Source organism: Blastocystis sp. subtype 4 (assembly GCF_000743755.1).
Source record: "Blastocystis sp. subtype 4 strain WR1 chromosome Unknown seqid_0082, whole genome shotgun sequence".
Classification (NCBI taxonomy): Eukaryota; class Bigyra; order Opalinata; family Blastocystidae; genus Blastocystis; species Blastocystis sp. subtype 4.
In genome coordinates, this window is record NW_014569465.1 from 73376 (window position 1) to 101228 (window position 27853).

Here is a 27853-nt window from a genome sequence, read left to right on the forward strand (position 1 = left end):
ATTTGGTTGATCTTGTTGCTGTACTAGAAGCCTTTTCAAGAGAATGCGTGGACGTCGTCCTGAAGCAGCTATCCAGGCGTTGAAACACGCTCAGTGTATCTTTTTCGATGTGGACAGTACAATCACCAATCAAGAGGGAATTGATGAATTGGCACGATATCTAAACAAATATGACGAAGTTAGTGCTATTACGGAGAAGTATCAATACGATAATACAAATAAGAGATAGAGCTATGAATGGCGATCTTTCTATTGAAGACGCTTTTGAGCAACGAATACGTATTTTATCACCTTCCAAACTAACGATTGCGCGCTTTCTGAAAGAACATACTGTTAGTATCAATTCTGGAGTAGAAGAGTATTTATCGTTACTACGAAAGAGAGGAGTCGAATACTATCTAGTTAGTGGAGGCTTTTTTGAAGTAGGGGTTAGATGGATGATTTAATGAAGCTCATTGAGCCTATTTCCACTTCTCTCCGGATCCAACCTGACCATGTAATTTGTAATCACTTTTGCTTTCGTGAAGATGGGTCTTGTGAAGGATATGAGCATTCTCTTCCGACTTGTAAGAGTCATGGAAAGGTTTTCGTGATAAAATCGTACTGCTATTCTCAAATTATTCATTAGAATCCTTCAAGAACATGGTTGGAATCGAAGTGTGATGATAGGTGATGGAGCAACGGATTTAGAGACAAATCAAGTGGTAACCGCGTTTATTGGGTTTTCGGGCATTAAAAACAGGAAACAGATCCAAGAAGCAGCTGATTTGTCCGTGTCTTCGTTTGAAGAGTTAATTCAAATCGAAACAATGTCACATTTTTCTTTGGCAATACTTTTTAAACTCTTCTACTGCCATGATCGGGACCGGATTCCATCTTCGTGTTTCTAATACAGTATTATTATCTATTCATCATAATCTCTCCAAATCCAAACAAAGCAGATAACTAGCACTTCGATACAAACACTCTTTCTTCTCTCCATCCTTTTTCATTTTCTCTGCATTGTAATTCATATCTCCTTCCAGAGCTATTCCTCGTTTTAATTTATCTATACTTGTTATTTTACCTTGATGAAAAGCAGGAATCACGAAGGTCGCATCGATAAGGGTTCCATTACATTTATGCATTCGTCCAAGTAGATAATTGTCAATTAGATTCCTTCCGAGTACATATGAACCAAATACAGATACTGGAGTTGATGCAGAAAATATGAAGTAATCCTATCATTCAGTTATTCTCATTTCATCTACGGCACTACAATAACTACGATAGGATCTTTTGGTTCGATTCCATATCGAAGTTTGATTCCAATATGCATCCATTGTCAATCCCTCTGATGAAAAAGCGAGTGATAGAAAATCACCTGTCTCAATATCACGTACCACACCCGCAATTGAAACCTATAGATCAAGTTATCAATACGACATCACAATAGATGAGAACACTCCATTCTGAATCTGATTATCGACATAATCAAGAATAGATAATAGTTCAGGCCCTAGAAGGATGTCACTATTAAGTAGACAGTAGTAATCTGCATTGAAATCCCTGTATAAATCTGTCATGATTCCTTTCACTTCAGGCATGAAGAATTTATTATGTCTATAATGATAGCGACGAATAAGAAGTACTGGTACCCGCGATAGAAAGGAATCCCTAGATATTGAGCAAACGAGAGTAATGGTTTTGAAATGGAAAAAAGAACACACTGAACATCAAAAGAACGTTGGAAGAGAGAAAGTGATAACATGGTGTTGATGACTTCTACAGGGATTGCAGTCTACATAATACTATTACCAAACAACTACTTCCCACTCCGGAATGTCAGCAGTGATGGCTAACACGATTCGATAGTGATCACGTAAAGGAGTTATCCGTGATAATGACTCATTTTCAGGGATTTGAGACCATCGATTCATTCGGGCAGTTAACTCCTTGATGATCATCAAGTTTCCGGTTTCTCGTGGCGATATAGGTCCAATATATGGTGTTGTCCATGCTCTCATTTCATCTTTTTGAAGGAAAATAGCATTCGGAAGGTTTTGCTTTGATGGTTTCATTGAGGCATCGGGAGGACTAGAGAAAAAGAGTAAACAATGTTTCTCTAGGAAGACGGAAGAATTAGGCACTACCACATGATTGGTCTAATTCCAGTAATCTACCTGCTAGAATGCCACCTAACACAATTCCTGAGGAACAGGAACTTAGAGTCTTTTCTATTGTATGATCGATAACTACAGTTTATTCGAAAGAATCATTTTAACAGTGAAATGCAGTAAAGTAAATAAAGAAAAAAAGCAAAAGTCCCGCAAGATGATGTCGAGACATTTCTTTATTATGAAATGGGATCGAATATTCCATATAAATTCCTGCACTTGTTTACATGATTATAAGTAGATGGAGATGGAGTCTAGTAACTTTTATCTGTTCCATTAGGTTTATTTTATCGAAGGAATTATGAAATACATATTTGTTCAGTTTCGAGTAATACCCTCTTTCGTAGAGTTCAAATTATCATTTAAAACCATGCATTACATTCTCAAAGGGAAAAAATCAAATGCATTACTGACAACGAGAAGATTAAAGTAGAGAGTGTAACATCCATGTAGGAAAGTAAGTATTAGACGAGAATCGTGGTTCTTGACGACTATTATGATGGATCTCCCTTTAATCTCACTAATAGATGCCAGAAATATATACCCATAGCATGCCATTTATAATGATGTGCCCAATAATATTCTAGTTTCATTGATTAGCCAATTAAACTTGTCATTTATTTTTCGATGCATCAATTTTTGTCAGCCATTCTTGACTGATTTTGGTTTTCACTCATTATTATCTTAGAAGAGTCTCTCACAAGATTCTTGATTGCTGCTCTTTGCGTCTTATCTGTTGGATGTATTATTGTACAGATTCGTTGATAGATAGTGTCTCAAGTTTGTCAGATTGGTGGTGCTTGTGCTCAAACTGGTAGTGGAGAAACTACTTGCCGTATGAATTGTGGTGACCTGTATGATTCTCGTTTCAAATTGCGATTGGTTTGCACCAACAATAGATGGGAAGTGAAATCGGGTTCTGAATGTGTTCCTTTGGCTCCCTCTGATTTCAGTTATGCTTCTAATGATCTTGAATTGATGCAGAATAAGGCTATGAATGAAGTTGTTGCATACGTTAAATGTGCTGAGTGTGAATTCCTTGTAAAGGATGCTGATCTTGGTGCTACTCTTCCTGAAGGTATCAATATTGATAGTGGAAATGGAACTCTTTCTGGAACTCCTACTAAACTTCAGGATCGTATTGGTTACACTCTGATTGCTCGAAATAAGGCTTCTGCTGTCGATACTACAGTTTACATTAAGGTAACGACTGAGAAAGCTAACTACACATTGATTATTTTGATTGTTGTTTTTGTTGTACTTTTGGTTGCTTTATTCGGAACTTGCTTCTATTGCCGTGTGAGAGGAAAGGGAAGAGCGAGAGGCAGAACGCTGAAAACAAAGGGAGCTGGAAAGACGACTTCTCGTGTCTAAATTATATGTTGCAGTAGATGTTTGTTAAAGCTGTTATGTTACTTGTATTATTTTGGATTAATTCCTACAGACATGCTCCGTCTAATAAGCGGAGCAGGTTACCTAGATTTCTGTAACTTACCATACTAGACTGTTATAAGTACCCCATATCCCTCAATTAACTACTTAACTCATAAGTATGAATTCTAATGAAAAGTGTTTTGATTGGATAAGAGTAATCAAACTTCCGTGGGAATGTAATAAGGAGTTCAGTATGCAACTATTGATTTTCTGAGTCTTGATTGCTGCTCTTTGCGTCTTATCTGTTGGATGTATTATTGTACAGATTCGTTGATAGATAGTGTCTCAAGTTTGTCAGATTGGTGGTGCTTGTGTTAATACTGGTAGTGGAGAAACTACTTGCCGTATGGATTGTAGTGGATTGTATGATCCTCGTTTCAAATTGCAATTGACTTGCACCAACAATAGATGGGAAGTGAGATCGGGTTCTGAATGTGTTCCTTTGGCTCCCTCTGATTTCAGTTATGCTTCTAATGATCTTGAATTGATGCAGAATAAGGCTATGAATGAAGTTGTTGCATATGTTAAATGTGCTGAGTGTGAATTCCTTGTAAAGGATGCTGATCTTGGTGCTACTCTTCCTGAAGGTATCAATATTGATAGTGGAAATGGAACTCTTTCTGGAACTCCTACTAAACTTCAGGATCGTATTGGTTACACTCTGATTGCTCGAAATAAGGCTTCTGCTGTTGAAACTGTAGTCTACATTAAGGTAGTTGAAGGTGTTGATGGTGAGTGCAAAGTAGGTGAGTTCTGTACGAATCGGGTGGGGTCTTGTCAAGCTGATTGTGGCGAAGGATTCGATCCTCAATCAAAGTTAACACTCATTTGTGAGTCACATCAATGGAAAATACAACCAGGATCGCAGTGTATTGGTAAGTCTGATGGGCCTGGTTTCATTGTAATTCTTGTTATTGTGCTCATTGTATTCTTCGTTGGATGTATCTTTGGAATGATTGTTTCGTATTGCAAGAGACGGTCATCTCATTTACTCTCAGTTCAAATGAAATATATATGATAAGCTTTAACTGTTTCTTGAACACATTTTTCATAATTGTAGTTATAACAAACATATACACAAAGAAGTAACATTATTTCGAAGAATCAAGTAATGTGAATGCAAGGATAATCTCCCTGCTAATGTCCCATAAGAACTACCATATGTATATAGAATATAATCAGACTGAGAAAGTAACACCAAATCCAAAATAGCTCGTTTCAAGAATTCATCGTGATGCTTGTAAGACAAATATGCTGACGAATGACCTGCTCGAAATCCCTCAGCACTCACAACTTTGACTGAATCCATCAAATCATGCCGAATTCTGCCAAATGCCAGACCAGAATCCGCCGTTAGAAATACCACACATTCCGAAGAATTCCAGCCTTGTTTTACAATCACATTCTTTACAATCTGTCCAATTTTGAATATTGTTTGCTGATACAAAAAACGTCCCGATTCTCGGACTACCGACAAATCTCCTCCTGTACGTACTTGGACACCAATCACATGCTTACGATCCAGTTTGACCAAATTCTTCGCAATATAATAATGTAATTCCGAATTGGGAGTTAGAAGAATCCGAGCGATTTGACCACGAAGAATGTTATCTGCTGACGGAGTTAGTGTTAACGGAATCATAAATCCAATATTTCGAAGGATTTGTTGATACGACAGATTGGGAATAACAAGACAGGAAAGATCAGAAAGGATACGAAATGAAATGTGACGCATCCCGAAGATCCGATCCACATCAAAGGAGGTATAACGAGTATCATTACAATAACCGCGACTGAACTTCTGATAGTACTTAAAATGGAGCATGGATACTATATGATAATAGAAAATGAGAAGTACCTTCTGATTTGTTGAATCGTAGTTCCTGAAAGGGACTATTCATCATACGATAATAATCATCCCAGTCAACTAAATGTTATCATCTTTCTCGATCCTACTTCGTAATCGACGACCAGTTACCAAAGCCACCAAAAAAACACCTGCAAATGCACGAAATTGGTTTGCAAATCCAACAGTAGAATCTGCGTGGTATACAACATAATACGGACTCGAATCAGGATCGTTACCAGTAAGTCTTCGGAGACATGCTTTTGTGATTCTGTCATAGTCAATTTCGACTGAACCGTTGCGAACCAACTCCTTCCACGACCATGTCTCGTTCGAGAAATGAAATGATTCCGTTGGTTTTTGTTCTTCCATTTGGTTATGTTCAAAGGGATGTTTCCGTGATGTTGAATTCCCATCAGCAGGATTGAAATATTGTTTTATTATTTCTTTCTCTGACCATTAAACTCACAAATTAAAAATATTACCACTTGATAAACGACTATTTGACTTGATATTGTCAGTTTCACCTTTAGCACTTCCAACAAACAGAACACCAAATTGCTGACTTCTTGCAAACAGTATTTGCTCTGTTTGGTTGAATACTACAAAGAAACAGAGAACCAGGACAAACGCAAAGATTGTCCGAATAATCATCAGCCGAAAGCTCTCTTGGAAGTTACAACTAGAATTGATTCAGCAGAAACAAATTTGGGCTATCCCAATTGCCGCAATTCTTATTCTCAACAAACACAACTATTTCGTCAAATATTCCTTTGCTAGATCAGTCATTGCAAACACATTTTCTGGACGCTTTCGCAAAATTGCAAGAATTTGCACCTTCGTTTCGACAAACACTCTTCGGAATTCCAGAATCGTAAAGGATGGATCTGTACGCACAAAACGCCTATAGTTATGATCCATCAGCATCACGCCAATAGAGAACATTTCATTAAACACCGTTTGCCATTCGTTATCTTCCAAAAAAGATGCAAAAACTGCCATTTCTCGAATAGGAACCTTCTTGCGCTGTTTAAACTCTGTACCACAACATGGACAGAATGTGTACTGAGTCGAGATATTCAAGTGAATTAAGAGAAGAGTTGTAATATTGATAGCTGAGGCAATGAATGGATACTCTGTCGCTTCATGGACAAGTTGCTACATTAAAAACACAATCTCAAAGATACAGAGAAAAGTACAGGGTAATGATCACTGAAATACAGCAAGTTCTCTAGGGACAATTTACCACTACTGCGTAGATCCGTCATTGGGTTCTCGCTTTGGAATCCTAGGGTCTTCCACTCCTGGCTAATCAAAGCAGGCTCTGGTTGGTTGGGAAAGGCATTTCTGAAGAGTTCTAATAATCCAGTTCTCACTTCCAGAGAAGAAGGTTCGGCATTCAGCTTGGCTTCCGCAATCAATCCTTGTAGCTCCCTGTACTATTGATGACTCAAGTCATTATCATATACCTGGTTCGCGGTGACAAACTGGTTATATTCTTTGTAGGAACACAACCAAAGGAGACATGAGTTAATCTAATCAACTCAGAATCCCTTCACAACACCAACCGAAATCTTTTTTGCCTTATTCGATTGCAATAAACCCTGTCTACCTATAAGATCGTTTCTACACCCTCTACCTAAGTTGATTCGGCTCTTCAATTTCGAGAGATTCTGTTTGCATTTCTCTGCGATAGTCTACTATAATATCGAATTCCCGCGGTATTCAACAAACAAACACTTCTATTCTATGGTTTATATGAAGTTGATTGCTGAGCTTCTTCCGTAATATTGGAATGAGCCCGGATATATAAGCGGGTTGTCATATCCATCTTGTAGATTGGATTAATCGTATTCGGTGCTCCCTATCCATGAACTCTTCATTCGAAAGATACAAAATCCCAATTATATCCCTTTGCATAGACAAGCATGGAACCATCATAAGAATAAGCACATGCAGAAATCCCATTTGGATTTGAAGATGTTCTACAATGAAATTCGGTCAAAGATATCACCCTTTTTCAAATGTACCAAACTTGTTTCGATTAATTGCATTCCACAAAGTTAGTGAACCATCAGCACAGGCCGTAAGGATTCCTTCTGAAGGATTGTGAACAGTTAGTCTACGGATTGCGAGAAACTGATTCTCTTACGCTGTACATGTGTACTGGACACGATCACGACGACCAATGCGGAATCGTAGATCCTTTCCATCATGTTTTATGTTATCAGTAGGACTAGTCTCGAAGTACAGGATTCATATCTTACTTCAAGTATTTTACTTGTACAATTCCACTGACCATTCCCTGAATAACGAACTTGGTGGGAGAATATGCCAACGAAGTAATGAAATCATCTCCTGTTTCTCGATATGTCTTGAGTTATAATCCATTCTACAGACCTTACTGACATCGGCTGCGATGGATTTGACAAATCATATTCATATGTGTCGATTCCGTTTGTCATAGCGAATTTCGTCATATTCACACTACAGATAATTATCTACAGAACGAGTAATACCCATTACAGATGGCTGTTAAGGATCCATTGCAGTTTAGGTTCATCTACCAATCATACTCTATATTCACATCAAACGCAGTTAGATGGGGTTCGAAGATCATACAGCCGGACATTTCCATCTAAACTTCCAACGGTAAGACAATTCGCAGCTGTATTCACTTGAACAGATACAATACTGTGGTTATGCTATAAATTACCTTCTTCATTCGGGAACACTTGAGCAATTGGATTTCCTTGGGAGGCATTGGCTCCCAGATCCCAAAGTATCACTTTACCACTTGCATCTCCCGCATAGATCTGTGTAGACTCCTACAAATGGGTTTCGTGCCAAACTCCAACTTGATTCCAACATGCCGAAATTGCTGGTGAACCTAGAGAAATTCGGGCAGCCATCTGAGAGGCAATCATGTTTTGGGAGTATTGAATCGAATAACACCGGACCTAGACTGTCAGCAGAACAAAACCAAATCCATACATCTCCATCCCACGAGGATGCACAGAAGTAGCTATTGTTTCCTGAAATCTGAACACTGCTAATTGTGTCAGAAGGGACATTCTAGTCTCGAATCCCGTACACTGTATTATACCTTCTCTTCATACCACAAATTCGATTTATTCACGTTCATGAGAAAAATGTTGTGACAACAAACAACTCAATAACATATCACATATGAAACGACACTGTAAATTAGAAGGAACAATGGCCAGTCCAGACATTCTTCAACATCTCTTTCAACTCAGATCTCTCATCAGATTGAAGGCATATGCTAGAGAGATCTAACGAGTACAGTTTACTATTAGGATTCTCTTCAAAGAAGTGATAAAACAACATTACACCTTCAGCATCAATCTGTGTATATCCAAGATCCAATCGTGATAAATTAGATAACGTATTAGGTCGTCCATACGTTTGTAAGAAACGTCGGACAAACCTATTATCAATCTCACCATTACCATCCAATCGCAAGATGCTCAACTTGTTACACATTCCCCTATCAAAACCATCCATCAGTTTCCACAAATCATCACTGCTCAAACCACAATCTCGAAGTGAGAGAGTGGTGAGATTACAACAACTCTCCGAACAAAGGAAACTGTAGAAAGAAGAACCAGCTCCAACAATAGAACAACTATCAATCGAGAGATAACTTAATGAGGAAGGTCCTTCTGGGAAGGCTCTGAAGAAGTAATTAAATGTTTCTGAACTAATGTTGTTTGTAGTGAAAGATACACGAGAGATTCTCTCTAATCGAGAGAATCGACTTAAGAACATAAGTAGCAATCGCATGTCATTGTCAGTGAATGGATTGAATGAAAAATCTATTTGTTCAATTATTGTCTCTTCCCCATCTAATGAGATGAGATGTAACCAATCATTCTCAACGAAATCACCAATAAGATTACTACTAAAATCAACAACAGTTAACCGTGGACAACGAATATCCACAAGTGTTTGCAACAGCAGACGGAAACATTCTCCATCAAGCAAATTGGATTTCAAGATTAAGGCTTTCAAGTGACTAGCCTTTCCACTCAATAACCAACCAATCATTTCCTTTACTTCTCCAAGAGAAATGGAAACCCCTTCAACAAACAACACACGAAGATTGTGTGCATTTCCATCACGTAATGCTTCAAAGAACTTCCCTAAAGCATCCGTGATTTGAGGGTTATTACTGATGTTTAATCGCTTCAGATTCTCAGCAAAAGGAGAACAAACAAATTCGATCAATCCTTCCAAATCACTCGCACCTATTCCTGTGTGAGCAAACTCCAATTCCTCTAACAATGGACAAGCTCCCATCGTAAGCACACCGAATAAGCTCACCATATTCCCAACAGAAATGAAGTTATCGGTTATATTCAGTTTCTTCAGGTTGGGGCAAGAATAAGCTCCTAAGGCTTCAGCCAATAGAGTCATTCCTGAATGAGAGATTTTGTTACTGGATATATCCAACTCCTCCAGATTTGGAAAGGCTTCACGTCGCATTACCAAACTCATTGACAGCATTCCTGAGTTCGTCATTTGAGTATCACTTAAACGAAGAATCTTTACTGGAGGGAGATCTGCAGGTGAAACTCCCTCAGGCCAGACAGAGCGGATGAAGAGTTCCGTACCACGACGATGAAGTGGACAACCAGCTAGATCAATGAGAGAAAGACGTGAAAAATTGGAGAGGTCAACAACCTTGAAGAATGATTCCAATCCTTCCTGATCACTTGTGACCAATCGCAATCGTCCCAACACATGACAGAGACTAGTCGATGCTTCAGCAAAGGCATAACAAATACGTTGTGTGAGATCATACACCGAAATAATGATTCCTGCAGAAAACTCTGAATTGATTATGTTGAGTCGAAGTGAACGGCTGATCTTAGTACTTAAGGCAGTTAAAATGCTCTTGATTGTGTCATCACCAACATAGACAAAGTTAATGTCAGTTAACTCGGGGAAACCATCATTCTTGATAATGCGGCAAAAACGCTGAGTATCCTCTGGAGTACACTCATTTCGAAGTGTAATAACCTTTAAAAATGGACTCCGGTTAATTGCATCCACCCAACCACTCTGACAGTTGATATCGGCTTTGGTTCGACTTGTTCGAATTAATGAATTGAAATATTTATTTACCTTAGATAATAACGTTTGTGTTGTCATATCACAATACTCGGCTACACAAATCATCGTAGAGACACGAATCCGAGAAAAAAGATCACCCTCTTGCTCCGGATATGCTACAGAGAGTCGACGAATGAATTTATGGGATCGTGCGTTCACAACACGCTTAATTGCCTCCTGCTGAGCTTGGATACCATCGACTGTTATCACTTCCTTTGTCTCCTGGGTTTCATCTAGATATCATAATTAGTATTCACATCCACCTTGCTCTTCCGAGGCTTTGGGAGTGATACTAATTGCTTGCAGTATTGAATCTAGATCACCCACTGTCTCCAAATCGCCGTTTGATACATAGAATTCATGAGTGTGCCTCTTGGATGTGTTTTCATCTCGAGGTTTCTGGCCTACAGAATGAAGAGTCTCTTCCGACTCTTCAGCGCTTTGGTTCTGTCCCATCAAAGAAACGATGATACCTTTTGTGTGTCGGTATTCCTAAATAACAGCCACAATAATCCGTGATTGTGATTCGTTGTCTCCTTTATTGTTGTTTCACAGTAATATATTCGTTCATTTGATTGAAAATGCTGGATTATATTTATTTGATCGTTCCAATAGATAAAACATAATGATAGGGAATTACGCGTTCTCAACAACAGTATGGACTTTTTGATAAAGCTATTTTGTTGAGTTCATAGAGTTCTTGCTTACCATGCAAGAAATGCGTGTCTTATCTCTGAGAGCCACTCCCTGTTTAACATATGTTTTCCACAAACAACCAAAACCACATTCTAAATCACTTTGCTTTGGACATGTTGTACTTCTTAATTCGACGGGCAGCTTTGACTCGAATAATACTATCCATAAATCGAATATTAAACAACTACTCTATCATATCCTTATCCGTAGCACCCTTATACTGTCGTATCTCCCATTCATCTGGACTCACCTTTGAATCCTAGCATGTAAATTGTATATGATCCTTACAAGCATATGCCACAACCAGTCGGGATACTGATCGTCAGGAAGCACTTCTGGATCCTTTCCATCTACAACTTATTCTGCACGCAAATACATACCAACATAAATGTTGATGGGAATCAAGCTATCACTTGCCTTGACTTCTTCTGCAGGCTGCGCAGCCTGCTTCTTTCCTTTCTTCTTATCTCCTCCAGCAAAAGAGCGAATGGAATTACGTAGGATTGGCGAAGAAAAGAGCTGAGTGGTTGGCGGAGTTGATATTGTGCGCAAAGAAGCATTCACAATGACAACACTCCGGAAAACTCGGTTCATACTGTGTATTTGTGGAGATAGAATAGCGAATGGATTTCCTCAAGATACTGGAATGTCCAAAATGGAACCGATTCCTGGAAGCTGTTCATTTCTCCCAATATCGCTGTATTCTTTGTGGAGAGTGACTCAGGTGCATTAAAAGTTTTCAGTTACCCCAATGGAGGATCCAAATCATGATGAGGAGCCACTGTCCCGTAGTCAACTGAAGAAGCGGAAGAAGTATGAAGCATTGCAACAACACTGGAAAGAAAAGAAATTACAGAGAAAACTGAAAAAGAAGCAACAGAAGGCAAAGGAAGTAAAAGAAGAGAACGATCCATCTCCGGAGGAACGAGCTCGTCTGAAGGAAGAACATCGTCGTCAGAAGGAACAATGGCTAGTTGATTTGAAGACAAGTCCTCGTATTCTTATTGATCTTGACTTCAAAGAGTTCATGCGAGATAATGAAATCAGTAGCCTATGTCAGCAAGTCATGTATTCTTATGGTATGATTCGTCGAGCACCAAAACCTCTTCGTTTGTGTCTGAGTAGTGTAAATGGAATTATCAAAGAGAAGTTAGAGAAGATTCAAGGATTTTCAAATTGGTATGTTGATCCTTTTGAGTCGGATTTCATGACAAAGAATAATGATGACTCTTCGTATTCCTACCCAAAGGATCACATTATATACTTATCAGCAGATGCGGAGGAAGTGTTAACAGAATTGGATTCTTCCTATTTGTATATCATTGGAGGAATTGTGGATAGGAATCGATATAAGAATCTCACATTTGATAAGGCAAAACGATTAGGAATTCGAACAGCAAAGTTGATGTTTGGGTATAGATTCAAGTTTAGGCTTCCTCTGGATCAGATTAAGTTTTCTGGATCCCGTGTATTGACTGTTAATAACGGTACGAGTGAATCAAAGAACTAATAAGTAGTGGTTGAATTATTGGTTCGATTTCATTGTTCCCAGAACTGGGAAAAGTCGATTCACGAAGGTGTACCGATGCGTAAGGTAGATACTGAAGAGTTTCATGTTTGTTTCAACAAACAACATCACACAACAAAGTACTGATCAAATCCAGGAGCCATTCTAAATTCCTTGGAATGAACATTCTTGAAATACTCTGTTCGAGGATTCAGATCGAATCCACTTAATACAATACGAGGTACATTTACTACTCGAATAAGACCATAATAATTAAATGAATATCCATTTGCATTACGGATACTTGTTAATGAAGGCAAATCTTTGAGTGATTGATAGAATTTACTCATACTTGTAAGGGTAAGACTATTAAGATATAGATAAGGTTCTATTTGATTGATGCGATGCATCATACAGCTATCACCATTCAGACAGTAGCCAACCAGCACAATATCTGTTAATAATGGTAAATCTATCACTTTATCTGTTATTCCAATATTACTCTCAAATCGAGTCGAATGCTGATGAATGAAACTCCCATCTCCGAGAGTGATTCGAGTCAATTTGGGTAAATCTACCATTCACTTTCTTACACACATGTCTACTCAAAACGCAGAAGTTCTCCCAATTTCTGGCAACATTTTGTCCAATTACAATCTCTTCCAGTTCATTCAATTCACTGATAGACACACTTCGGTTCTGTTCAACAGACATATCTCCACTCATACAACCATCACTCAGCACCAAATGACGCAAATTCGGTAAGTTAAATACATTCAATTCTCTAGCAAACAAAAGACTATTTCGGCCAATCCACAATTCCTCCCAATTTGTACTATCAACAAATTCAATCTTCTCCAGTATTCTCTCATTGCAGCTAGTATCCTCCACAACCACAGCTTTCGATTTTTTACTCAAATTAGCATAGTCTTGTTCACTTCGAATGAAGTACCCCTCACAAGGTCTATGTAATGATGCTTCAGAAGACAAAGTGTCAGGTATATTGGAATGTTGTTGAGAGGATTGGAGAGATTGCTGAGGTGAATAGGATTGCTGTTGAGAGGGTTGATCATAAGGCTGCTGAGAGGATGGAAGAGATGCATGTGAAGACACTGTAGGAGCATTAGTTCCATAAGACTGAGAATTGGTAGCAACAGAAGAAGCCATCTCATTTGGAATGAACGAAGGAGGATCAAGTCTCATGTGAGAACTAATAGTACTTCTGACTTCCTTTGAATTCTCCTCATTAGTTCGATTCACTGAATTCAGTGATACAGAGTCAGTAGAAACAGACTGACTATCCAATGAATAGACTTCAGGCTGCATTGTTTCAGGATCAAAACCATCCAAACGAACTTGGTCGAATGAGACCAAATAAGTCTCATTCTCTTCAGGTGCTTCATAAACTGTTTCATCACATCCCTTTGGTGGATCATCGGCTTCAGTAGACAAAGAAGCAGTCCTTTCCGTGTTATCCAAATCTGAATCTTCTAATGATTCATCGAACGAATAGACAGAACCTTCTGCATCCTTCCCGGGATAGGGAGTTTCAGAAGGAGTTTCATAGAAGAATTCAGTTGCAGGAGGAACTAATTCACTCACTACACTTTGTACACAAGTTGAATGATTCTGTTCCGCGGGAATATTATCTTTTGTAACACTTAGAGAATCTGTCATCTGTTGAGAAACCTTATCTGTTTCTTCTTCTACTTTCACAAACCATCCATCTTCTTCTATATATTGGCCCATGAAGGCTGTGATTCTTGGGACATCGACAGCTGTAGTCACATACTGGAACAACTCCTCACCTTCTAATTGGTGGATAGTTGCATCATCTTCGTATTCATATTCAAACATCACTTTATTATCTCTGAAACGCTGATAGATACGGATTAACTTGTTGTTCACATAGATACCAAAAAACAGGGGAACTCCTGTTTTGGCATCAAATTCCACACCATAACCTTCGCGAATGAAACAATTTGCTCCCATTCCACCACGATAAATGATATTTCGAGTAACGGGATGATGCTGAATCAAAAAACTTTCCTCTGATGTATGATACATATAACAAAGACCATCCCACTTACCCGCTTCATTCCACCACCCAGAAATGAAATGATGACCATAATGATACACTTCAAACTCACCAACACGCTTTCCATCAGCATATATCCACTGTAATTTCTTAATTCCATCTTCCCAGAGAGTTGCTTCTCCCTGACGCTTCCCATTCTCTATTGAGACTACGAGACTCTCATATTCGTGAGGAGGATAGAAAAGAATCGTCTGATAACAAATACCGTCTTCTGTTACTCCTTCTGTTGTTGAACGCCCAATATAGTCAGAGGGAGAACCGGGAATAAACGGATCAGCAAAAAAGAAGTCTAAGCAGATGATCGGCTTCTACTCTACCTACCGGCATTCTCATATAGCTCATCAGGCAACTGGTATTCCACAAGCATTTAGAACTTAAAAGAATTGACTTTGAACAAACAAACTCTTAACCGCTAAACACGACGAATACTTGAAAACAAGTTAGGAACAGAAGAAGCAGCACTTGTATAATGCATAGACGTCACACTACGGAGGGAAGCTCTATTCATGCTTGCAAATCCAGCTGGAATAACTGTCTCTACAGTTTGGAATGCCTCCTCCTTCTGACCACCAAGACCCACGAACCAATCAGCAGGTACTGTTCGCGAGAGTTGGTAGAGAGGAAGTGACAACGCTCCGCACAACACACTGAAGGTAATCTCCTGCCATGTCAGCGCTTTTGTGGAGAAGAAGAGACCTCCGAATTGAACCATTAAGACCTGCAGCACAATCGAGAGAACCAAAATGAAGATGAACATGGTGTTAGTTCCCAATCGTTCACACACATTCCATTCATCATTGATTCGTCTTGAATTCAACTCATTAAACATTTCAAGACAAACGAATACATTGAATACCATGGTATAATGAGTTGTAATTTCATGACTATAACCCATTTGCTTGCCATTAGGAACATTGAACAGAACATGACCATAATAAACAATTGTTAGAAGAATCACAATATGGCACACTCCTTGAGCCAACATATTACGAACGATTACATTGCTTATCAGAGGCTGGTTCTTCTTATAAGGGAGACGATTCAATAGTTTTCGCGTTGGTGATTCAGTGGCCAGAGCCAGAGCAGCTAGTGTATCCATAGCCAGATTGATCCACAGGACCTGTACAGGCGTCATGGGCGACTCCTCAAGTGTGACAGCTGAAACAAATGCAACTGCACATGCTACTAAGGAGACAGTGAGTTGGAATTGGAGGAACTTCCGAATGGAGTCATAGACATTTCGACCCCACATCACAGCCTTCACAATCGAGACGAAGTTATCATCCATCAACACAATATCAGAAGCATCCTTGGCTACAGAGGTTCCTGTGATTCCCATAGCAAAACCGACATTCGACTTGGCCAGAGCAGGACCATCATTCGTTCCATCTCCAGTCACAGCCACAACCTGATGACGTTCCATCAGACCTGTCACCAGCAAATGCTTGTCAGTAGGAGCTGAACGAGCCATCACCTGAAGAGTGTCCACAAACTGATCGAACTGACCCTGATTCTTCACCACATAGTACTGCTGGAGCTGACGAGCATCCTTTGGATTCTTCACTTGGTACATGCATCCTCGTTCCTTGCACTCCTTGGTACACTGATTCTTTCCTTCACAGCAGCTACTGCCTCAGGTGTCCAATCCTTACAATGCTCATCCTTATGACCCACAATTGAAGGATAACCGTAGTGAGTAGGATAGTCAGGTGTTTTGAATCCTGGTACGAAGTATGGGTCCGCTGAACAATCCTTACAATCACATTTGTGATAGAAATGAGGAGGTAACACCAGACCACCTGTAATCTCACGGAACTGACTACCCAGAATCGCACGACCCGCAGGATAATGTTTACCCTGACCATCGACATATCCTTTGCTGTTATAGATGTTACATTGACGAGCAATGGCTTTTGCTGTCTCCATGTTATCTCCTGTTACCATGCGCACAAAGATACCAGCCTTCTGACAATCACGTACGGCTCCAGGCACCTCAGGACGTACAGGATCCTGGAATCCCAACAATCCCACAAGAGTCAACTGACCACAGCAGGACAATCACCCACACCCTTCTGTTCCTCTGTTCGATAAGTCACCATCTCATCCCAGTCCTGAGCTGTCTCGAAATCACGATAAGCAAATGCAATAACACGCAAAGCCTGTCGAGCCATAGGATAGATACAGTTCTCCACAATACGTCTGCGTGAACCCTCTCCTGTGACCTTTCCTTCCACTTCTTGGAAGTCGCCTGTTAACTCCTTGAAGCCATCAACACTGTACTGCAAACGATCACACAAACGAAGAACCATTTCAGGGGCTCCTTTCACATACAGACGATATTTGCCATTACTGAGACGCACCAAACATGAAGATCTCTTACGATCGGAGTGGAACGGATAAAACTTGAGAATACCAGTACTTGACCCATCATCCTGTTTCAGTTGAGGGGTCTGTTCACGCATTGTCAAATAATTCACTCCTAGAAGTCTCGCCCATTTCAACATAGCCACTTCAATAGCAGAACCAACTCCAACTTCACGATTGTCAGCATTTGTTGTGAGGAATGCATCATTATTCAACAATGCATTCTCTAACAGCAACATACGAGGCACTTCTGGTAAGCTCTTACACTTAGCAATGAATGCATTGTACTCCTCCTGATCTCCAGTCTTCAACGTATTCAATAACTCAGCTTGATCCTCTCCCTCAGGATTATAAACCCATCCTTGAACCACAGTCATTTGATTCTGTGTGAGAGTTCCAAATGGTGTTTGCTCCTCCCATGGTCTCACAGGCATTCAAATGACGTACCAAGTTGTTATCAGTCATCATTCGTTTCACAGAGTAAGCCAAAGCAATTGTAACGGCCAAAGGCAGACCCTCAGGAATAGCCACGACCAGAATGGTAATTCCAATAACAAATGCATTCACAATCACCAACCAATTTGTCGTCTTCCAAGACGGATTCCCCATATCATCAACTGTTCCTTTGCCTGTGAAGAATAAGAACAGATATTTCGCAATGATCACAATGATTGTGAGAACACCCACAGTGAAACCCAGAATCGTAATTTGCTTACTCAAAATATCCAATTTTGCTTGTAATGGGGTTTGCTCTTCATTATCTCCTTCAATCATTGTCTTCATTCGACCAAATACAGAGTTTGGTCCTACTGCTGTTACAACCATCAAACAGGAACCATCGTGACACTCAGATGAGGACACGATGAATGGGTTTTTGGCTCCCTTCTCAACCTGATCTGATTCACCTGTGAGTTTCGATTCATCCATTTTCATGTTATTACCACTAATGTAAATACCATCAGCAGGAACTGTGTCTCCCGCAGATATTTGAACAATATCTCCCACCACCAGATCATCTGTAACTACTGTCACCATCTTCCCATCACGCTTCACCTTGATGTTACGACGATTATTGATAGCATTCAGTTGACGGAACTGCTTATCCTTCTGCAAATCATTTATAGCTGTCACATTCAAGACAATAACAACAGCCAGCAAAATGGCTAATCCATCATAGCAACCCTGAAGACCCTCTGTAGCAGCTCCAAGGATGATTGAAACAATAGCAGCACAGATCAAAATAATCAAAGTGAGATCGTGAAGACCATCCCAGATCAACTCCCAGTAAGTAGCACCCTTTCGTTCTTCAGGTTTGTTCGATCCGTAGAACTCGATACGTTTGGGATCATTCGCTTGTTCGGTTGTTAAACCCTACTTATCAAGAAACATGCAGAAACGATACTGTTTCGACATTGGAATGAAGAGACTCCACTAATTTGTTGACTCCGCCGAATCTATCCACTGTCTTTGGACCATCTCCTTCCATTTGCCAATCAAACAATGAATCCTTATTCTGAGCAGTAGGAGCTCCAAGCACTTCCGGACTCAGTTCAAAACCACCCTTCTCCTAGTTGATTAACAATAAAGGGAATCCCGTACAGAAAGATTAGAACGGATAACCGTCATTTCAATGCCTGCCTCTGTGGAAGCATTCACTACTTTTGGGGCAGGATTTGCTCCCAAAGAGTCAGATTGTGTTTCTGGCTGTTTTCCCGAGGTGACTGCATCACCATGAGTACCATCTACTTGTACCGGATTATCTGCGTTAGGGTTCATACCTTCATAAAGAAAATATGTGATCAGGTGCTTGAACCTTCTGTTTCCACGGGAATCTACTATATTCAGCGGGAGAAATAACGTGGTTCTTCATGTCCACGTTCTTCGTGTATTCGTTTCTGGAACCTACTTATTGGTAATATTGATAGAATGAGTGAACAGAAAGCCAAAAATGTAATTTCTAGTAACATTGAAGTCAGAGTAACGGTATTTCGTTGTGGCCATATAGAGGGTCCGTCTGGTGTCGTAGATATTTGGTACATCGACTTTCTAAATGAATGAAGTAGTTTCAAAAACGAATCTTCGTTTTTCCTATTTCCTTTCTTAACAAACAGTTCACACTTCAACATCAAATAGTGAATCATCTGACTTTACTTCTGGTTCTACGACCAATTTTGCTTTCATTGCTTGCTTCTGTTCCTTTTTCACTTCTATGGCTCAATAAACTCAAAATTGCCTACTATGAATATTCTTTTCCTTCTTTTCAGTTCTCGAAGAACCTGACTTAGTTGTCTTTGAAGATATCACACTCGATGAACTCGATCTTGGCGTTCCTGACTTTGAAGTGGATACTGCTCTCACTTTTAATGTGGCTGCTTTGGAAGCCATTGTTTTGTCTTCGTCCTCCTCAATTTCTCCCGTTGTGTCTTGATTTGATACAAATCGAATGGCCTCATCCAAAGAATGAAGACGAACGAAGAATGAAGCAATTGACGTAATAGCTGTCTGAGCATAGGCAGAAGGAATGACCCATTTGTACCATCGCATCAATCCTCCTTTTGCCACACATTGTTCTAATAGAAGGAGACAGGCCAATAATTGAGCTGGAGTTGAACATCGTCTCACCTTCCTCATCCACATAGCTCGACGTGCTGGTGACCAGAACATACGTGCCTTCTTTGTCATTTGATGGTGAGGAAGAGCCAGTTCTAAGAGCTGAAGATCAATCTTCGCCTGACGGATCTTAGAAGAGCAAGGAGGAATGGATGAAGAACACGTATGATGGAGAGCAGGAGCATAATCAAGATGACAATTAGGACAATGTTCAATCGATGGAAGAAGCAGACCTCCACATTCGTCACAGTGAGGATAGTGAACGATGAGACCATCATGTGTAAACAGAGATGGAAGTTGACGACACAGGAAAAATGCTGAATGTAACGGTTGCTGCTGAACCGCGGGAATTGTCAGTTGGTCTAAATGTCGAGTAGTTACGAGAGAATGAAGAGATGAAGGAATGGTCTGTTGGAATGATAATGGAAGAGAAGGAACCGGCTGACGCTTATCCGATGCTTGGAGCCATTGACCTTTTGAAACACCATCAGTAATCTGCTGATAGCAACTCTCCTCATCTCCACGGAATTGGTACCACAATCGACCCTGGTCATCTGAATGAGGAACAGTTGTTGGAAGCAAATCACGAAGTTGAGGTTCCAACTCTGTATTCTCACGAGCCTTCATCGTTCTAGATTGTGACTCATCATCATTCCTACTTCAATAGCTCACGCTTCATATTCTTGATCTTCTCCTGTAAACGTCGTAATGTCATCTGACTACAACTGGCATGCATGCATTTCTCTCTCATAACCACTTCAGTCGATCCATTCTCTAACAAATTCTTCACACAAGCATCAATGTCACATACATTCAGATGAGACAAACAGTCCGTTTTTGTACCTGGGAGACCACAAACATCACAACACAAAGCAGTCTCTTGAGAATATCCTGTGAATACTGGGTTGATGATCTCAGGATTCATTGAGGAGGTGCTGATAGTCTCACTCTCCAGATTCATTGCATAGCCACAACAAGCAGGATGCCATTGAGACGCCATTACTGTCTCCCAATCAGCATATTCACTAACCTTCTCAGGAGGAATCAAAGGTCCTTCGTAGCCACTACAAAATTCAGCACCATTTAACTCACTGATGGCTATGGCTACCTCGGGAATCGACAGACCAAAAGCCTCCGCACCATTCACATCCCCTTTCCTACTAATCACATGCATCACTTCATCCCAAGCACCTGAAGGAGTAGCTGATTGTACCTTCATACCATCCCACTCAACAATAAACACAGGTTCCGACTGATCTCCTTTTTCAATTCGACATGTGAGTGTTAGAGGATATGGCTCGTTAAGAACATGAATGGCTCTGTAGCCTACTGGATACAGTAAATGTTTGCTAAAGAAGGTATGAAGAGGACAAATCTTGCCCAATTCCAACACTGTTACATTCCCCAGAGTACATGGTAACACAAATGGTCGAGGTTCTGGCTTTAGAAGAGTACTCTCAATATACTCATCCGAGTTAATTTGAGTTGTTAGACCTCTCCATTTCTCTCGAATTGCTAAGTATCATGACGATGAACATATCCTACCAGGAGCACTTCGATGACCTAATTTTGCACCATAAAGTGCCACAATTTTGGTCCATTTCCCTTCTCCTATTTGTTTCACAGCTTCCCGAAGAGTTTTAACTTCATCGTCTGTCCATCCTCTGGGGCGAGATGGTTTGTTGACATTCTCTTCTGCTTCCTTTATGTTGGGTTGCGATGAGACCGTTTCTGAGTCTGTAACATTCTGTGTTCCTGCTTCATCATTTTGTACAGTTGCCTCATCTTTAGGTACTACTGTCATCTCATCCTTAGGTAGCTCTGCAGTCACACCCTTCTCAGATATCGTTTCTTCTACTTCCATTCCCATCACTTCAACCTTTCCTTCATCTGTTACCTCCTCCTTTCCTATCTCCACTTCCTCATGATTCTCCACTTCCATCATTCCATCATTCTTCCCAGCTTCATTCTCCTTTCCAGTCATTCCACTTTCCGTTTCCTCTCCACCTCCATCATGACTTCTCTTCTTTCTCATACTATCATTCATCATCAAACATAAGTCTCGTATCCGTGACACATGAATCTGATCCGTCTTCTCCTTCTCTGCATAAACCTTCTCTGTGGCTGTCTCTGACAAACCCATAAACTGAATCACATCAGGAACATCACGAGCAATCTCAACAATAGACTGAGCAATCATTAGTCTCTGAGATACCGTCATCTCACTAGGACTTTCTGAAGCTAACAGGATTGCCATGCGTCTAAGTCGAGCAGTCAGAGGCATTTCTGACCATGAATCCTTATCAGCTGTCTGAGGTATGGTTCCAAAGAATACAGGATTTATCAAAGTTGGATCAAACAAGTCCTTGTAGTCATAAGAATTTGATCCAGTTCCTGCAATAGGACGAAGAGGACCGTATCCACACAAACTCACATTCTGAATAGTACAGTCGAATTCAGTGGAAATAGAATCACCTAAAGATCCCTCATCGATCCACCGTTCCTGTGTTGGTAGACCTCGACACAGACCACATATCCAACCATTCTCAGGGATAGAACAGAGAGGAGGCTGAAGGCAAGAGATATGAAAGGATGCTTCACAGATATCACATGAAACACACTCTCCTTCTCTCAATTCTTTGTCATTCAGCAAGCAGTATTTACATCCCTGACCAAAGTAGGCTGCTTCATCCCATGGACCTCGTTCTCCTGGTTTTGCATCCAACACCCAAGTCTTCATAAACTGATGAGCCAATGCCTCCATCGCTTTGGCTGCTTCCAATACTTCTGGACTCGTCTTATCATAGACATAACACTTACTCCAGATTTGCTGAAGTGACTCAGAGAAGGCTCCTACTTCAAAGTGATCATTCTTACAGAAGGCTCCTGTCACTAGCAAGTCAGCCAGAGTATGGAGGTCCATTGGATCACTCACAAATGCACGATAGTCTGGATAATCGCGGGAATCTACTGGTTCTGCAAAGGGTTCAGAATCAGGTGAACCTCGCAATCGACGCAAAACAGCAAGACACCGTGTAAAGAGCAAACGGTCAGTAGGGGTGAGTGACTTCGTTGCTTCATAGCATTCTTCACCACGAGCAGCAAAAGCAGCACGAGAAAGCACACCTCGAATAGGATCTATGATCATCAACTCATCTAGAGAGTGACGTCCTTCTTCCATCATGAATCTAGTCACACTCACAATATCTCGTCCATTTAGTACCCATAATTTGCAAATGAACAAAATACGAGCGAATTCGGGCCATGTCTCTACAGTACAAGCTCGACCTACGAATGGTTTCCATCCAGGAATCTGAAGTGTTTTTTCACTCAACATGAGAGTGGCACGAAGTTGTGTGAAAATGAGTGTAAGCACAGCTGCCAATTGTTGGTCTAGAACCGTGGAAATCGTTGGATACATGAGCGATAGCTCGAAGGCTTCATATGAAATACGAGGTACCTTGAAGACAGGAGAGAAGAAGCAAAAACAATCCCACAAAGCCAAAGCATCACCAACGAGAGTAGAAGGAAGGAATGAGAATGACTGAGGAGGTGAGAGAGGAGGTTTGAAAGAAGGATTAGAAGAATCTGATATTATAACAGGAAGACTTGGGATATGTTTGGATGAAGTAAGAGAATGCACAATACCAAGATGATAAGGTAATGAATAAATCTCTTGAATTGAACGATGTGAACTACGAGGCAGAGACTCCTCATTCTTCAGATGACGATCTGATGTAACTCCTTTTGACCGAGTTGATACTCTCTGATCTAATTTTGTTAACATTCGTCGAATAGGACGTGGTTTTTCCAAATAGTCAACAGGAAGAATTGTTCGCTTCCGTTTCTCTTTCCTCTCTAGAATTGGAAATTCCAGTTGTTTTACTGTTTCAGGTTCCTTTCGTTGTGACAAATTCTTGACGTTTTTTGTCACTGCATCATTTATATTCGAATTTTGTTCATTTTCATCTTGTTCCTTCTGCTTAGTGATTGATTGCGAAATCAATTGTTCTGGTTTGATATTCTCTCGTTTCATAATTGCTTCTAACACTTCATCATTAATCCTTTCCAAAGTCCTTTCACGCTCTCTCATCTCATCTCGTTTCATTCGTTCAATGATTCGACTATCAATCATTAAATCCTGATACTTGGTTGCAGCAATCTCAATAACAGATTTTGCAACTTGCGTTCTTCCTTCATCCAGACAACAACGGATCACATGATTACGATATTCATTACAATCTTCTTGCTGTTTCTGGAGAAGTGATTCCTTTCGAATGATATTACTTGCTCGACCCAAAGCTTCACGCTGGTAGCAGAACAAGTATCCTTTGCACAGAAGTGTCGTACTCTGTTTTTCTAAATGCATTTGAATCACACGATTTGTAAGACCATAATATTCTTCTCCTACAGAATCTGTTGGACGAGGAGATTCACTAGGACCATTGAACTTAATCATTGCATCATAAATGCGATTCCTTAGATTATTCCACGAATTATCGATATTATAATCATAACTCACTACTGTTCCTTGTAGTGAAATCACAAACAGAGGCTTTCCATTATTGTCGCTAATCCAACAATCGTAGAGAACCATTTCATTCGGATTCACGATAGAATTATAAACCTTCTGAGAATGATAACCCACTGGATACAAGCTTGAACGAGTATAAAAACCAGGACGAGAATCTACCTGACCAAAGTCATGTACCACTATTTGTCCAAGAGCAATTGGTAATTTCACGTCATGAAGACTTGGATTCGACTGGATCATGTTAAAGGCGTCCACAGTAGAAATCATACATGGAGCACCGTCAAATGATAATAATTGAAAACGATACTTATCAACAAGTGAAGCATCGGGGATTTCGGGGAAAGAATAATCCTTCAACAAATTCAACTGTTGGTCCACATATTTTATGCGCGATACAATATGGTACTTGATCCGACAGCCCTTGGTATCGATTCCATACATGGAACACAGAGTAATTAGCTCCTCGAAAGGTAAAACATATAAACCATCATATTTTGATAATGTATATTTTCCTAGAATCGGAATCGGGGTGATATCATTCGGTGAAACAATTTCCCGAATCCGTTGTTGGATTTGAGTATCCACCGCTGCAGAAACAAGATTAATCAAATGGGTGCGATTGGGTCCATTTGATTGCGCCATTTTGTGTTTCCAAACAAATAACAGAAACTATAACTCTGCAACGAGTTGTTGTAGTTGGCCATTCTTAAACAGTCTTTCTGTGTCATCTCCTCCACCAATACTCTTTCCTCCAATGAATACATTGGGAACTGTAGACCGTCCTGTCAGATCCTTCAAAGCACTCTGAATCGTTGCTCCATCTTCTCTTCTATTTCTCACTTAACTCTCATTCTTCTTACTTATCAAGATTAATATTCAAATAGGGACATCCAAGTTGTTCAATATAACGGACTGCTTTGATACAGTAAGGACAATAGGACTTTCCAAAGATAACAATAGAATTTGCACTAATTGTAGATTTTACGTAATCCATAGGAAGCAAATAATGAGTTTACACAAATGAGTTAGCGAGCAGTTGCTGTCAAGTGGCTGAGTTTTCGAGAAGAATCGGATCGAAAAGGAGATTCAAAGGATTCAATACAACCAAAGAGTATTCAATCAAAAGGAAATCACACTTCATGAAGGAAAACCAAACAAACATATCACAACAATCCTTTTCGTTGTAAGTATCTCAATTTCGCTGCTTCAATGTCCTTATCACTTAACGAAGAGACTGGAATATCCTCCTTCTTCTCTTCCTTCTCAATCTTCTCTCCTTTTGTTGTATAGAATACCAATTCACTTCCTCCACTCAATTTCACATCCTTCAGACCTCGAATTCGCTTCAATTGTTTCACTACTGCCTCTTCTGGCACTTCACAACAACTACGGAATGAACTATGAGTCGTTGCTACTAACTACACATCATTCTCTTTCTCTTCTCATACTTCTCCATACACAATGTATCGTGGATAGTTGTTTGTGATCACCAGAGAACATGAAGGATGTAACTCTCCAATTCGTGTTCCTCCATTATCGTGAAGATCAATCAACGTACGATAGTAATGATTCGAGCATCTTCGTGCCAGTGATAACACACATCCCTCACAAAGAGCATATTGGAGTGATGTGAGAGTGTCTAGATGAGATTGCTGTTGATCCTTGTTGTTGTCACTCTCTCTATTCATTCTTTCTCCTTCATCTTCACCTCTTCTTCCATTTCCATTGTATCTCATACCTGTCTTTAAGGATTTCTCCAATATCTCTTGTAACTGTCGATTGATATTCACTGCCATACGTAAAGACCGATAATGAACACCATTCTCCTCACACCACGATCGACTCTCTTCATGATTCACAAACTTCATGTATCTACACATCCATTCCCTTCTCTCATCCTACACATTCAAGTATGTGAACTGATCTCCCAAATCTGATACAAATCGATGTTGTCGATGTAGAATCCTTTGACCTGATTCATGTCTCTCTTGTTCTGAGGACACACTCATCATCAATCATTCCTTTCTCTTACCTGTAGAATACACGATCCACAGACAACATACTACTGATTATCGTTGCTTCTTTCTCACATCCCAATTCACAAGCACTCACCAGCATCTTTCCCAAAGATGGTTCCAATGGTAGATTTGAAATGGTTTTACCAAGTCCTGTCACTTGTCCATTCTCATCCAATGCCCCTAACACATACAACTGACGTAATGCAATCGATAAAGCTTCACGATTAGGTGATTGAAGGAATGAGAAGGATAACACATCATCAATCCCCAATACCTTCAGATACAACACTGTTGTCATCAATGAAGAACGAAGAATCTCTGGTTCTGTGTGTTCATTCATCAATGCATAATCTGAACTACTGTACAGACGGAAACACTTTCCAGCACCAGTTCGTCCTGCTCGTCCTGCTCGTTGTTGAGCCGATACTCGAGATACACGAACTGTCTCCAGACTCTCCATTCCACTTCGAGCATCAAAGTGTTTCTCTCTTGTGAATCCAGAATCCACCACATAACGCACTCCAGGTACTGTTACCGATGTTTCAGCAATGTTCGTAGCAATCACCACCTTTCGAGTACCTTCAGGAACTGGTTGAAACACACGAATCTGTTGTTCTGTAGGCAATGAGGCATATAATGGCAATACTCGTAATGGAGTCACTATATCTCATCCATCCAATCTCACATACCACAATGATCCTTCCGTTTCATCTCATGATACCATTCCTCCAGACGACAACAAGCTTCATCAATCTCTCGTTGACCTGGAAGAAACACCAACACATGACCTGCTTCATGTGAATGTAATCGCTTCACAATTGACAACACCTTATCAATCGCATCATTTGCTGTTGCAGGAAGACTGTCTTTGCTGTGATAGATGGCTACTGGATAGATTCGACCTGGAATTTCCAAGCAGACAGAACCAGGATAGAAGGATTGAAAGAGTGTAGTATCAAGTGTTGCTGATGTGATAATCAGACGAAGATTAGGCCGTTTCATTAGAATCTGTTTGCATAATCCAAATAGAATGTCTGTATTGATACTGCGATCATGAGCTTCATCCAACATTATCACATCATAGTTTGAGAGTAATGGATCAGAGATACATTCTCGAACTAAACATCCATCTGTGATATATTTGATCACTGTTTCATCACATGAAGTATCATCAAACCTAACAATCAAACAACACTCTTCACTTTCACCGAATGGTATATCCAATCTCTTTTCCCAAAGTCATATGCATTTCTTCACATACTCGAGCCAAATTCGTTGCAGCAACACGTCGAGGTTAACTAATGGCCATTCCTCTCTTCTTCAGAAACCTATTCATCACATTCATCTCTCATTCAAACCCATTTTGATACAGAAGCTGAGGAATTTGAGTTGATTTGCCTGAACCTGTCTCTCCAGTCACAAGCACCACTTCATGGGATTTCACACTTTCC

General features: G+C 40.1%; 16 protein-coding genes across 16 annotated transcripts; 2 read left to right on the top strand and 14 right to left on the bottom strand.

Moving 5' to 3' along the window:
* Positions 1–43: 43 nt before the first annotated feature.
* Positions 44–628, top strand: JH06_5048 (phosphoserine phosphatase; the record flags this gene model as incomplete). The annotated part of the gene is made up of 3 exons (XM_014672636.1): positions 44–198; positions 230–422; positions 452–628. The coding sequence occupies 3 exons, from the start codon at positions 44–46 to the stop codon at positions 626–628; spliced, it is 525 nt and encodes a 174-aa protein (XP_014528122.1).
* A 184-nt stretch (positions 629–812) lies between these two features.
* Positions 813–1946, bottom strand: JH06_5047 (glycosyl transferase; the record flags this gene model as incomplete). The annotated part of the gene is made up of 6 exons (XM_014672635.1): positions 813–904; positions 935–1220; positions 1251–1400; positions 1431–1602; positions 1638–1780; positions 1809–1946. The coding sequence occupies 6 exons, from the start codon at positions 1944–1946 to the stop codon at positions 813–815; spliced, it is 981 nt and encodes a 326-aa protein (XP_014528121.1).
* A 2704-nt stretch (positions 1947–4650) lies between these two features.
* On the bottom strand, positions 4651–5808 carry JH06_4049 (hypothetical protein; the record flags this gene model as incomplete). Its single annotated transcript, XM_014672626.1, has 3 exons — positions 4651–5420; positions 5449–5517; positions 5547–5808. 3 exons carry the CDS (start codon positions 5806–5808, stop codon positions 4651–4653), a joined length of 1101 nt encoding a protein of 366 aa, XP_014528112.1.
* Positions 5809–6189: 381 nt separating this feature from the next.
* On the bottom strand, positions 6190–7119 carry JH06_4048 (hypothetical protein; the record flags this gene model as incomplete). Its single annotated transcript, XM_014672625.1, has 5 exons — positions 6190–6594; positions 6624–6875; positions 6906–6971; positions 6999–7044; positions 7076–7119. The coding sequence occupies 5 exons, from the start codon at positions 7117–7119 to the stop codon at positions 6190–6192; spliced, it is 813 nt and encodes a 270-aa protein (XP_014528111.1).
* A 64-nt stretch (positions 7120–7183) lies between these two features.
* On the bottom strand, positions 7184–8363 carry JH06_4047 (hypothetical protein; the record flags this gene model as incomplete). Its single annotated transcript, XM_014672624.1, has 10 exons — positions 7184–7300; positions 7331–7421; positions 7451–7558; positions 7589–7672; positions 7704–7810; positions 7842–7923; positions 7956–7999; positions 8031–8141; positions 8172–8264; positions 8295–8363. 10 exons carry the CDS (start codon positions 8361–8363, stop codon positions 7184–7186), a joined length of 906 nt encoding a protein of 301 aa, XP_014528110.1.
* A 920-nt stretch (positions 8364–9283) lies between these two features.
* Positions 9284–11031, bottom strand: JH06_4046 (hypothetical protein; the record flags this gene model as incomplete). Its single annotated transcript, XM_014672623.1, has 3 exons — positions 9284–9305; positions 9383–10808; positions 10839–11031. The coding sequence occupies 3 exons, from the start codon at positions 11029–11031 to the stop codon at positions 9284–9286; spliced, it is 1641 nt and encodes a 546-aa protein (XP_014528109.1).
* Positions 11032–11368: 337 nt separating this feature from the next.
* On the bottom strand, positions 11369–11865 carry JH06_4045 (54S ribosomal protein mitochondrial-like protein; the record flags this gene model as incomplete). Its single annotated transcript, XM_014672622.1, has 4 exons — positions 11369–11429; positions 11460–11530; positions 11560–11621; positions 11652–11865. 4 exons carry the CDS (start codon positions 11863–11865, stop codon positions 11369–11371), a joined length of 408 nt encoding a protein of 135 aa, XP_014528108.1.
* A 157-nt stretch (positions 11866–12022) lies between these two features.
* On the top strand, positions 12023–12781 carry JH06_4044 (tRNA (guanine -n1)-methyltransferase-like protein; the record flags this gene model as incomplete). The annotated part of the gene is given in 2 exon segments (XM_014672621.1): positions 12023–12684; positions 12703–12781. The coding sequence occupies 2 exon segments, from the start codon at positions 12023–12025 to the stop codon at positions 12779–12781; spliced, it is 741 nt and encodes a 246-aa protein (XP_014528107.1).
* A 125-nt stretch (positions 12782–12906) lies between these two features.
* On the bottom strand, positions 12907–15243 carry JH06_4043 (hypothetical protein; the record flags this gene model as incomplete). The annotated part of the gene is made up of 3 exons (XM_014672620.1): positions 12907–13352; positions 13384–15165; positions 15198–15243. The coding sequence occupies 3 exons, from the start codon at positions 15241–15243 to the stop codon at positions 12907–12909; spliced, it is 2274 nt and encodes a 757-aa protein (XP_014528106.1).
* A 45-nt stretch (positions 15244–15288) lies between these two features.
* On the bottom strand, positions 15289–16347 carry JH06_4042 (calcium-transporting P-type ATPase; the record flags this gene model as incomplete). The annotated part of the gene is made up of 1 exon (XM_014672619.1): positions 15289–16347. One exon carries the CDS (start codon positions 16345–16347, stop codon positions 15289–15291), a length of 1059 nt encoding a protein of 352 aa, XP_014528105.1.
* An 89-nt stretch (positions 16348–16436) lies between these two features.
* Positions 16437–19016, bottom strand: JH06_4612 (calcium-transporting ATPase; the record flags this gene model as incomplete). Its single annotated transcript, XM_014672634.1, is given in 5 exon segments — positions 16437–16916; positions 16943–17577; positions 17609–18611; positions 18628–18807; positions 18861–19016. The coding sequence occupies 5 exon segments, from the start codon at positions 19014–19016 to the stop codon at positions 16437–16439; spliced, it is 2454 nt and encodes an 817-aa protein (XP_014528120.1).
* Positions 19017–19463: 447 nt separating this feature from the next.
* On the bottom strand, positions 19464–22107 carry JH06_4611 (hypothetical protein; the record flags this gene model as incomplete). Its single annotated transcript, XM_014672633.1, has 4 exons — positions 19464–20481; positions 20510–21063; positions 21085–21365; positions 21396–22107. The coding sequence occupies 4 exons, from the start codon at positions 22105–22107 to the stop codon at positions 19464–19466; spliced, it is 2565 nt and encodes an 854-aa protein (XP_014528119.1).
* A 229-nt stretch (positions 22108–22336) lies between these two features.
* JH06_4610 (chromodomain-helicase-DNA-binding protein) lies at positions 22337–23187 on the bottom strand (the record flags this gene model as incomplete). The annotated part of the gene is made up of 2 exons (XM_014672632.1): positions 22337–22353; positions 22392–23187. 2 exons carry the CDS (start codon positions 23185–23187, stop codon positions 22337–22339), a joined length of 813 nt encoding a protein of 270 aa, XP_014528118.1.
* A 767-nt stretch (positions 23188–23954) lies between these two features.
* On the bottom strand, positions 23955–24825 carry JH06_4609 (histone-lysine n-methyltransferase; the record flags this gene model as incomplete). Its single annotated transcript, XM_014672631.1, has 3 exons — positions 23955–23974; positions 23999–24032; positions 24070–24825. The coding sequence occupies 3 exons, from the start codon at positions 24823–24825 to the stop codon at positions 23955–23957; spliced, it is 810 nt and encodes a 269-aa protein (XP_014528117.1).
* A 228-nt stretch (positions 24826–25053) lies between these two features.
* On the bottom strand, positions 25054–25378 carry JH06_5876 (dihydropteroate synthase; the record flags this gene model as incomplete). The annotated part of the gene is made up of 2 exons (XM_014672641.1): positions 25054–25213; positions 25245–25378. The coding sequence occupies 2 exons, from the start codon at positions 25376–25378 to the stop codon at positions 25054–25056; spliced, it is 294 nt and encodes a 97-aa protein (XP_014528127.1).
* Positions 25379–26068: 690 nt separating this feature from the next.
* JH06_5433 (ATP-dependent RNA helicase) lies at positions 26069–27651 on the bottom strand (the record flags this gene model as incomplete). Its single annotated transcript, XM_014672640.1, is given in 7 exon segments — positions 26069–26097; positions 26123–26256; positions 26287–26388; positions 26417–26676; positions 26692–27062; positions 27092–27579; positions 27611–27651. 7 exon segments carry the CDS (start codon positions 27649–27651, stop codon positions 26069–26071), a joined length of 1425 nt encoding a protein of 474 aa, XP_014528126.1.
* Between the last annotated feature and the right edge of the window lie 202 nt (positions 27652–27853).